The sequence below is a fragment of the Eurytemora carolleeae genome, unplaced genomic scaffold (genome assembly GCF_000591075.1).
Source record: "Eurytemora carolleeae unplaced genomic scaffold, Eaff_2.0 scaffold15, whole genome shotgun sequence".
NCBI lineage: Eukaryota > Metazoa > Arthropoda > Copepoda > Calanoida > Temoridae > Eurytemora > Eurytemora carolleeae.
In genome coordinates, this window is record NW_019396069.1 from 4,762 (window position 1) to 16,473 (window position 11,712).

The 11,712-nt window shown below is 31.6% G+C and overlaps 1 protein-coding gene and 1 long non-coding RNA gene across 2 annotated transcripts in view; both read left to right on the top strand.

Annotated features, from left to right (window-relative positions):
- Positions 1–234: 234 nt before the first annotated feature.
- On the top strand, positions 235–2,078 carry LOC111711882 (uncharacterized). The gene is made up of 4 exons (XR_002767337.1): positions 235–363; positions 479–566; positions 1,490–1,530; positions 2,022–2,078. It is a non-coding gene; the product is annotated as an uncharacterized LOC111711882 (long non-coding RNA).
- A 337-nt stretch (positions 2,079–2,415) lies between these two features.
- LOC111711703 (uncharacterized) overlaps positions 2,416–11,712 on the top strand; it is a 14,471-nt gene continuing 5,174 nt past the window's right edge. Inside the window, exons 1-8 of the mRNA XM_023486113.1 lie at positions 2,416–2,425; positions 3,979–4,069; positions 5,802–5,855; positions 6,018–6,054; positions 6,143–6,403; positions 7,543–7,617; positions 7,818–7,873; positions 8,805–8,881. Of these exons, the coding sequence (XP_023341881.1) occupies positions 2,416–2,425; positions 3,979–4,069; positions 5,802–5,855; positions 6,018–6,054; positions 6,143–6,403; positions 7,543–7,617; positions 7,818–7,873; positions 8,805–8,881 (661 nt within the window). The remainder of the gene's footprint in view (positions 2,426–3,978; positions 4,070–5,801; positions 5,856–6,017; positions 6,055–6,142; positions 6,404–7,542; positions 7,618–7,817; positions 7,874–8,804; positions 8,882–11,712) is intronic.

Below are 11,712 nucleotides of genomic sequence, written 5' to 3' on the forward strand. Positions count from 1 at the left end.
GGGGGGGGGGGAGGCAGGATAACCTTGAATTTTATTGAAAATGTCTCTGTAATAAATCCTTAACTTTTTCATTCTTTTTTTAACAAGATTTAATATTACTTTCAAAGTTTACTAACTCATGTTTGTTTACATCAGATCGACTGCCTTTGTTATTGTTGTTACGCAAAAACTAGTTCTTCAGCAGTCCAAAAACGTCACAGCAAAGTGTACGGAAACCCTATCGCCCGGCCTCCTTCTATTCAATATCTCCTTGCTTATTTATATGTATTAGGACTGTGTTACCAACCTTTGCAGTATTAATTGTGAATGGGAACCATGGGGATACTGGTCTAAATGCTCTATGTCATGCGGCAGAGGAATCAGGTAATCATCATCATCATCATCATCATCATCATCATCATCATCATGCATCATCATCATCACACTCATTAAATACAAAATTTGAGGAGCAATTGTGTTCAAATGAATTATAATTTAGAAAGAGAACCAGAAAGATAGCTGCTGAAGCTGAGTACGGAGGAAGAAAGTGCGGAAATGACTCGGAAGAAGTAGAAGAGTGTATTGATGTAAGTTTACCTCAGCTGGGATCTCTTGTATTAGGGATTGCGAAATCTTTTCTTAATCTGCATATTCAGTTAACCTTTATTCGACATAATATCCCGCATCGTAATTGTACCCAGTCGATAAGAGGTTGAAGGGAGCTTTAATCAGGAGAGGAACAACTAATATAACTTAATAAGATATGGAAAGGCAAAGTCTTTTTTTAATAGATCATAAAATTAAAAGTGCCTAAAGTAGATATCGGAATCAAGGGATCTAAGAGTATCCAACGCAAAAGTTTCCAGTTCTTATCACCTGATTAGAATAAAAACTCTCGATACATTAGAATAGATATCTTATGCAGACTGTATAAAAGCTGAACATTGTACAACACCATGGACAATATGAACTTGTTATTTAAAAAGGTCAATGAATTCGTTTTTATACTTCTCGAGGTCAATCTGTCCTTGTAATTTTATTTGCAGAGGGCCAAACCCAATTCACAACGGTACCCTTTAAACTGCTGCGTGATCATTAATGTGGAAGATTTCCTTGTTTTCTTCTTTAACTTGAACACAATTCCTTTATTTCTCTTTATTGTCTCTGCACGCATGAATCCCAACTCTCCCAACTCATTGTTATCAATCTATAATTTTATCATTTCTAAAGAAATAAACATGGATAGCTCACAGATTCTTGATTTCCAGGGTTTTGGCGTAAATATGGCATTTTAGAGAGTATGAACAATTCCAATATATAGTTTATTTGGTATATATTTAATAAACAGATATTTATATCGAAGAGTAGATCTGTTCAAGTTGAAGGGTAGAGACGGACTCTCAGATTCCTGCTTCTACAGCATTCCATTTTTGAAATGAAGAGAAAATTGAGATTTAATTTTAAACATTTCATTTCACAATTTTCATTTACTCGCTTTTTTTCTTGTTAGGAAGTTTGCCCAGTAGATGGTGTTTGGAGTACATGGACAAGGTACTTTTTTATTCTATATTTGGCTTCAGCTCTTGGTTTCATGCTTTCTTTGGGTGTATGCAATAAACCCCAAAAAGGATGAATTGTTCTTGCAAAAAAATCGTAGAACCCGAAGGACGAATTTAGACAAAATTTAGACTCCGTAACTTGGATTTTTTTTAAATATGAAATTCAATCAAAGAAAACAAAAAAAATACATCAAACCTATTTTAAGGCTTGCTGATAAATTATATAGCAATATGAAGCTAAGATTAATACCAGCAGACAACAGAGCTTTTTTTCCAAAAATATTTGAACAATATTTCTTTTGGAAACTTTGTTGTTTAATCCAACCTACCCTAATTGAAGCTTTTTCAAATTTTTTGAAAAATTGTATTAAACTTTTAGAACCAATTTGATCAGTTTGATTTCAAAATTGCTCTTGTTTTTAACTATATTTCTAGATTACCTTTGTTTAAAAAAAATTATAATTTTTCTCAATTTTCTTCTAGATGGGGATACTGTTCCAAAACCTGCGGTGTTGGATCCAGGTCTAGGTGAGCTAAACAAAAATAGAACAATTCTAAATCTATGAAATAAAACAAGACATTCGTATACATGTTCCCAATAGCCGGCCAAACAGCTGGACCGAACGGGCTGACATTTTTTGTGGACACTCATGCGTAGCCTGGAGGTGACATAGGCTAAATAAAAATCGAATCTTTCAATTTCTTTTTTTCAAGATATTTTAAATTTTTTATTTTATATCCACGGGCAAGGCCGCGCCCTTCAGTAAGTTAAAAAAATGTTAGAAAAATATTCGTTCTGCACAAACAAATTAATAATTTAAATAGAAAATCTCTGAAAATTATGAAATAAAAAAAATTCTCATCATTTTCAGTAAAAATGTCAAATGGTACTCATCTTTTATATATATATATATGCAGTGGTAGACGGTTATATATTAATAATAACAAGCTTTTTTTAAATCACAAGGTATTTTTAATTAACAGCTTCTCGTGACTTCTATGTTTATGTCTCTCCATGCTGTTTTACAACTTGATATTAATCAAAATTAAAATCGAAAGTCGTCTTCTTTGTATTGTTATAATCGCCTATCACTGTACATATAAAGTTTTATTTTGAATATAAAGTTTTACAAAAATATGCAAAATTATGCAAAAATAGGCGACATTGATTATTATTTTATAGCGTTTCTATAATTTTAGTAATTAATTCATTATCGAATCCTTCAGCATATGTTTTCAATTATTTCAAATATTTAAATTTTTTATTTTAATCAGACAATGACATAAAAACAATATATATATATTTGTCGAGCACGGTTTACATAAGTACATGTTGGGTTAAGAACTCCAGGTCGTCATCGTTGTTTCATCTTTTGTGGGTAACCCTGCATACACTTTTATGTCTATGATAAAGAGTTGAAGAGAAGAAACAATAAAAATGTTTGAAATAAGAATGTTTTAAGTTAAATTTATGCCCTAGAAACTTAACATTTTTGACATAACTTTTTGCTCATGAACTGAAAACCTACAAATTTAAAAATTGTCAAATGTTTGCAGTCAACATCATCGAATACTCTTTAAATAAAAAAAGAAAAGCTAAAAATTGGTCAATTCCATAAAATCCCTCTTAGAAATACTATCACTCTATATACAAGTGTACAGCGTGAGATACGTAAACATATTGTGATGTATACAACCGACCACTCTATTAATTAATTAATAGACAGGTCGGTTGTGTACATCTGAGCTAAGCTTCACCTCTTCGTTTTATTACTCTATGTTTAACCTTAAAAAACTGGGAAGATGGGGGAGGGGGGGGGGAGACATTGAAACCCACCCCCTCCCCCCTCCACTAACTATTATGGTTAGAGTTTTAATGAAAGGTTTAATACAGATTTTTAGGATTAATGAATAACATTAATTTTAAAAATAATATGTGACAAAGGTTGAAATCTCAAAGAAATAGAACACTCTAGTTTTCTAATCTCTATATCTTTACAACCTGGCGAGAATCATGAAACTCTGAAATAGGAAGTCGTTTTTTAGACTAAAGTAATGACTTTAAATAGTTCAATGAAGTTAAAAAAAACAGTAATTGTGCAATGTAAACAGACCCATTTCACTTAATAAGTAAATATATAAGTTACTAGTAAAACTATTTACTTTGTAAAACCATTAAATACATTTAATTATTACTTTAATGTCGTCTTCCTATTCCACAGACTTGAGAAAATTTTAATTTGTGTTTACAGTTCATCTAAAGGGATAGTTTGCATAATTTCAATCGACCCTCCATGTTAATATGACAATACTCTATTTACAAGAGAACCTTTAAAAGCTTTGTCTGATCAAGTATNTTTAGACCAATACTTTTTGAGTTATGTTCAAAAACGAAAAGAATATGGTTAATACTTAATACTTAAAAGCTGTTTGTTACTAGATTGTCCTCCTGTCGATGGCGGCTGGAGCACGTGGGGTAGATGGTCTCAGTGCAGCACAACTTGCGGCAAAGGAGAACAAAGACGACTAAGGTATTTAGTTATATGAGGGAGGGAGTCCAGAGTTCCTCAAATAGTAATCACCGCCACCAAAATCTGTTTTGCGGCAAGCGCGCTCCTCAATTGGTAATCTCTACCACCTTAATTAGTAATCACCGTCAAATTTTGTTTTCTGTGATTTGAATTTCATGCACTTTTAACACAATTTTCGACATCCATCGGGGTTGACTTAAACTAAATTTTCAAATTATTTTCAGATTTGTTTGGTCAACAAAAACTGAAAATCAAGGCACAGTTCATTTTAGCCGAATCTTAGATCCAATTTGCCACTATAATGACTGCATTTCATGATTGGCGTCAAGATACAAAAATGGTCGGGCTGCCTGTTTACTAAAAATTATCTCATCCCACGCAAAGTAATATCCATCTCCATTTAAAAGATATTTTCAAAAAACCTTTACAGTGCTTAAATTTTTGTATTCGCCTACTCGAGTTCAACATCTACAACAAAACTAATTATATGCATAGAAAGAACATAAAATTTTGAAAAATTAGTCTCATCCCACTGAAAATGAAGTATTTAGTCCACTAATAATGGGTTAATGTTTCCTCTCTATATAAGGAGTTTAAAACAACATTCAGAGGAAAATGCCGCATTCTTAAAGCGAAACTTGAAACTAAAAAACGTAATATATTTCTAGCACTTCGTGTGGCATATTTATAGATTTATTTTCGAAACTAAGGAGCGATAAAGAAAGCTTTAACAATATTGTACACCATAGGGCCATTAAAAGAGGTCAATATGGTCTTATTTCTAAGGAATAAACGATTTAATGTTATGCTTTTTGGGCTGATTACTATTTGAGGTGGTGGAGATTACCAATTGACGAGCACGCTCGCCGCAAAACAGATTTGGGTGGCGGTGATTACTATTTGAGGAACTCTGGACTCCCTCCCTCGTTATATTTATTTATTTTTCATAAAAATTAATAATGAAAAGAAAAGAATAACTAATAGATATTTTACAGGTACACGGTTTAGCATCCTTTAAACAGTAAACAGAGCTTTATTTCACCTAAATCATGTTCAATGTTTAAACTGGGATACCTTGTAATTTTCATTTTGACACACTGGTGTCTGTATTTCAGCTGCAAATGACAAAAAATAAGAACGCTAATAAGATGAAGACAAGCAACATCGTTAAGATAAAAAATGAAATTTAAATGAATTTAAATGAAGACAGTTTAATATCGGATTCTCTATTGAGAAGTGTATTAAACTAGATATATGCCTCACATAGATCCAGGCTGCTGTAAAACAAATGCATCAATTAGCAAGACGCTGCAATGGCATGGCCTTTGCGATTTCCTTACTGACTCATTCAAACGTTTTATAACCCTAATCGAGTACATTTAAAAGTAGAAATACTCGATTTTATCTTTGCATTTTAGAAGATAATTGGCAAAACTCTTATTAATTTTTGCATGAGAGCTTTTACCTTTGTATCAATTTACCTAGTCCATGCAACTACTTTTTGTTGTTGTTTAAGATATACAGGGTTGCCCAAAAAATATAGGACTGTAAAGACGACCTCAAACTTTTGAAATTTAACGACTCCGGGGTTAAATTAAGTCTTCACCTTGAATATAATCTTTTTATGGCTTAATCAATGATCAGGCAAAAAAGAAACAAGTTTACAGTAATCAGGAAATCGTCTCTGAAGTCTCATTCCTTGTGGGTTACCCTGTACCATCTCTATTTCTAGATCCTGTACAGCTCCAATGCCCTCTGGAGAAGGTAGAATGTGTACTGGAGAAAGGTATTGGGTCTGTGTACACTGCACAAATGTTGAATTTCGTGTTCTATGAACTTTTTGAAATCCTAACTTGATTCTAACAGTAGCTTTTCTATTCCAGATGTTATGAATCTCCCTGTAACAGAAAAAGTTTGTCAATCTTATATTTTTTATGATTTTTTTCAGTTTTGAGACAAATAATTGCATACTCAGACTTTGCTTGGTAAATATATATTTATATTTTTTAGCTTTTTTAATATAATATTTATTTGTTAATATCTATCTATATATCTATCTATCTCTATTTTTAGACGGAAGGAACCCTAGAACCTGGCACAGACCTCCTTAGAACAAATATCCTTGGCGCAAATCGTTTATTCGCAAATTTTAATAATCAGAATTCTAAAAACAGAATCTTTAACAAGAATCAGATCAGTCTGAGCAGGATTAACCAGAACAAGATCAGACAAAACCTAGAACCAACCAATATGGCGGAATCAGAAGACAAAATGGCGGATAGATCAGCTGTTCAGCCAATAGAAAATCTACCGGAAAAGAACTTGATTTGTGGGGTAAATCATTTATATTTTTAGTAATTAAGAATTCGAGAAAATTGTCTTTAAACAAAATTATATACAGGGTGAGTCAAAAAAAAGTGTGATTTGCGGCGGCTGGTGCAAAATTGCACCTGTTTTTGTGCAACTCTCCTGCATGGTGTTTTTTCAATAGTTTTAAAAATTTGAAATTTTTTTGGTACTCCAATGGCCCAAAAAAAAATCCGCGAACCTTTTTCTCCCTCAAAATCAAAAGTTCAGAAAAGCAAAAATGTGTGTAAAAAATATTTCTATCGAAATCTAAAATTTTTTGAAGATTGAATCAAAGAATCACAAAAAAATCGCAAAATTGTTATAAGAAAATTTGCAATTTTTAGCTCTGGTCTAATTTTGAAGGAAAAGTTATTCAAATTCTCTAGTTCCTTTCTTCTTAGTATATTCTAAAGTATTAAATATACGCTGTTCAGTTGAAACCTTAAGAACCATTGGAAAACAATTTTTCCGTAAAAATCATACCAGAACTGAAAACTGCGAATTTTCTAATTACAATTTTGCAAATTTTTTGAGATTCTGCAGATTCAATCTTTTTAAAATTATAGATTTCGATAGAAACAATTTATTTACACATTTTTGTTTTTCTGAACTTTTGATTTTGAGAGAAAAAAAGGTTCGCGGATTTTTTTTTGGGCCATTGAAGTACCAAAAAAATTATAAAGAACCTGTCAAATCATTCGTTGGGATGTTTAGAAAGATGAAAATTTTCCCGTATGATAATTGAAGGACTGCAGTATGGTTTTGGTGAATTATATTGACGTACTAAGCCTAGGGAGAAGTACCAAAAAAATTATAAATTTTCAAAAAATATTGAAAAAACACCATACAGGAGAGTTGCACAAAAAAAGGTACAATTTTGCATCAGGCGCCGCGAATCACACTTTTTTTTTTACTCACCCTGTATATTGACAGACTAATTGAATCTGATTTTTAAAGTGCACCTAATTTCTGAAAAGCCATATATCACTTATTTTTAAAATGAATAATTTAAAAATGTTTTTTTTGAAAGAAGAAATCTGAAAACATGAGTAATAGTTTATTTTTCTATGCAGAATGCTTCATGCAAAACATAAGTTCATATTACGTTTACATTATGTTACTAGAATGTTCCGTACATTTTTGGATTTGGAGATCCTGTTGTACAGTCAGATGGTCGGATCATGTACACATGCACACAGGTATGTTAGTCAGATGGTTGGTGTCATGTACACATGCACACAGGTATAGTTAGTCAGATGGATATAATATTTAACTATATCAAATGTTTACATTTCTTAAATAAAAATAGATACGATTGGGATATTTTTGTCTATTATAGAGGAGGGGGGGGAGTGTGATACATGTCCCGAGTCCTGATATTCATCTATATATATCCCAGGGGAGGGTACTGGATACAAGGACCAATAGAAGACGATTTATTGCAGAGTGTGACAGGTATTTTAAGGATATCGGTCGGAACTTTTTTACAGTCGTTGTCGTATATATCAATACAATGAAGACATCTTTCGATTTCAATTTTAGATGACTACCAAGCTTTCAAATATTATGGCTACATATAAAACATAGAAACAAAGAGAAGCTGTCAAATTTTCAAATTACATTTTCTGTTTGTTTACTTGTAAACTTGTAATCTTTAAAAAGTTTGTTAGAAATTAAACTTGAATAGAAAAGCTGTCTGCGTTGTATTGACATAAACGCCGAGCAAATGCTCTTTGTCTTTATAATTTATTCTGTTTTCGACAGTAAAACAATCAGTTTTAAAAGGGCTGAAAGAATATGGTTGTTAATTTACCCTTGAGATAAAACCTTTTATTTAAATTACGAGTCTATATTTTAACTTGCTGACTACTAACGCATTTATATAAATAACATTTACATGAATTAAACATACTGAGAACTCTTACGGAGAATCGCCGACTACTGCATTTAGAAATTGCAAATTAGTGTAATCGGGGGAAACAGCTGATTTTTACTTTAAACAGCTGATTTGTACTTTAAACAGCTGATTTGTACTTTAAGATCTCTCATTGGCTAAGAGTCGATATTTTCTAGCTTCTGATTAGCCAGAACTTCAGGAATTAATCATCAGAAGATGCAGATTAGTTTTTTCTCCTGGGATTAACAACATAAAAGTTTAATCATCCAAAGGTTGAATTTTCAATCTTGTTTATTTTGACATTATATACAAAAACTAAAAGTTTTTTCTCTAGCTTAGTGCATCTTATATTAGATAAGATGTATTTTCATTTTTCTCATTTTTGAGTTTTTAGGTTATTTATAACTACTAGCCTTAGAGGGCGCTTCGCGCCCATCTTCTAAATTAATTGTGAACATGTTCTCTTNGCATTTGTATATATTCTTTCAGGTTTGGGTTTTTAAACATGACGCTTGTACCAGAGTGCAGAGCAGCGACACATTGTGTGGGACCTGTACATAGGCCAGGTATAGGAGGAACTTTGTACATTGTGTGGAAATGGGATCTGTACATAAGCCAGGTAGGAGCTATGTACTTTGTTTAGGACCTGTACATAAGCCATGTAAAGGCTCTTTAAATTGTGTGGGACCTGTACATAGGCCAGGTTGGAACTATGTACATTGTGTAGGACCTATACAGCGTACATAGGCTAGGTTGGAACTATGCACATTGTGTAGGACCTGTACAGCGTACATAGGTCAGGGTAGGAACTGTGTACATTTGGAAAATTTGTCCACTAAAGTGTATGAAAGGCTTTCAAAATTTTAAACATTTTTGTTTTTGTTTTTAATTGAAGAACACTGCTTTCTTCAATGTTAACCCTTGGGAAGAACAGATTTAAATTAACAGTATATATGTAAGAAAAGAAACTGAATTAATTTCTTGCAGTCTTCTCATGTTTGTGGGTCACCCTGTAGTTTATGCTAAAATAATACTAAAATATTGCTCGGAGGAATTTTATTTCTTTGCAAATATATTTTAGCTTCTGTGCTATACATTATTTGTTTTCTTCTCTTGGATACTTTTAAAGAAATTGTTTTTCATGAAATATAAGTTCTTTCAGCTTTATGGAACATTTATTTTATTTCAAGGCTGAAGACTGATTCAACGCTTTTTTGTTTGGAAAAATTCTTTTAAGTTTCTTTTCATAAAAGTTCCATTATTTTCTAATACAATATATACGTTTTTTATTGTTCAGTAACTTACTTTAATTGTTCAGTTACTTACTTTAATTGTTCAGTAACTTACTTTAATTGTTCAGTTACTTACTTTAATTGTTCAGTTACTTACTTTAATTGTTCAGTTACTTACTTTAATTGTTCAGTTACTTACTTTAATTGTTCAGTTACTTACTTTAATTGTTCAGTTACTTACTTTAATTGTTCAGTTACTTACTTTAATTGTTCAGTTACTTACTTTAATTGTTCAGTTACTTACTTTAATTGTTCAGTTACTTTCTTTGATTTTTCAGTTACTTTCTTTAATTGTTCAGTTACTATCTTTAATTGTTCTGTTACCTAATTTATTTGTCAGTTACTTACTTTAATTGCTCAGTTACTTACTTTTATTGTTTAGTTACTTTCTTTTACTGTTAAGTTGCTTTCTTTTAACCAGTTACTTCCTTTATTGTCAAATTCTAAGTCCTGACTCCCCTATTAGACATTAGAAGAAGGTCAAATTTATCACTGGTGCGATTTTGTGACCTCTCTCCTCTAAAAGTTTCAATTTTGGATCATAGTTAAATAAGTTCATACAAATTTGTCTCCGTAAGAGCTTTACAATGCGATAAGTTTTGATAGAAAACATGTCAGATTTCAAACTATTGTGAAAGGAATTGAGTCTTTGGAACAAAATCAAATATTTAAACCTCAATATCTTTAGAAGTCGATGTTGTAAACCTTTGATATTTCAAACTCAGAATATTTGATCTAATAGAATTCATAGTTAGAAATATCTAAGGTCTGCAACATTTTGGTTCCAAAGGTATAGTGATTAGAAATTCAGAGTTTGAGACAAAGACTCAATTTCTTTTCTAATCCAAAAATCTTTCCTGTCTGATAGTGTATACCTTTAATCTTTTGACCCTATGATCAAACTTAGATTATTTGATCTAATAGAATATCTATGGTCTACGATAATGGGTTGCAAAAATTTTGGAATTAGATAATCAGGGTTTGTGACAAAGACTCAAATCCTTTATCTCAAATGTACAGGCCCAATCGGTTAAATCAAATATACACCTTTTGCTAGATTACATCTGTTATATACATTTTGTTAGCTTAGAATAAGGATACTTTTTGGTGTGCTAACCTGGGGTCTTTTCATGATTAAAGCAACCAAGATGAAAAGCTAAAATGCAACAGAATTTCAATTTGTTCTAAACTTTATTATTGTTCTTTTTTTAAAATTCCTTTGGTTGGTCTACACTTGAGATAAAAATTATAAGCAATTCATGAAACTTTTTAGTTTTCAAATTTATATATAGATTGACATTATTAGCGTGAAAAAAAGTTTTTGATGTTTCATGATTATGGTAGATAAAGATAAGAATTATATAAATGGATCTAATTATAAAAGTTCATTGTTTATAGCTTTGGTGAGAGAAGAAAATAAATAACTTTTTCTTTTGATCGGAAAAGAAAATTAACCCAGTAATTAATAGCTTTGGTGAGAGAAGAAAATAAATAACTTTTTCTTTTGATCGGAAAAAGAAAATTAACCCAGTATTTAATTAGATCAAAAGTACATTATTCATTCTTTAAACGGGGTTACCCACAAAGAATAAGACTGTATGGACGATTATGAATTCGTCAAATATGACGACCCAAGGTTTAAATAAGTCTTCTGTCTGGAAAGTCTTTTTAGTGGCTTAATTCATGAGAAAGAAACATGTTTACAGTTGCATGGAATCATAAACAGACAGCATAACTTCCGTAGAGTTGTCTTTAAACATGTTTACAGTTGCATGGAATCATAAACAGACAGCATAACTTCCGTAGAGTTGTCTTTAAACATGTTTACAGTTGCAGGGAATCATAAACAGACAACATAACTTCCGTAGAGTTGTCTTTAGACATGTTTACAGTTGCAGGGAATCATAAACAGACAACATAACTTCCGTAGAGTTGTCTTTAAACATGTTTACAGTTGCATGGAATCATAAACAGACAACATAACTTCCGTAGAGTTGTCTTTAAACATGTTTACAGTTGCAGGGAATCATAAACAGACAACATAACTTCCGTAGAGTTGTCTTTAAACATGTTTACAGTTGCAGGGAATCATAAACAGACAACAT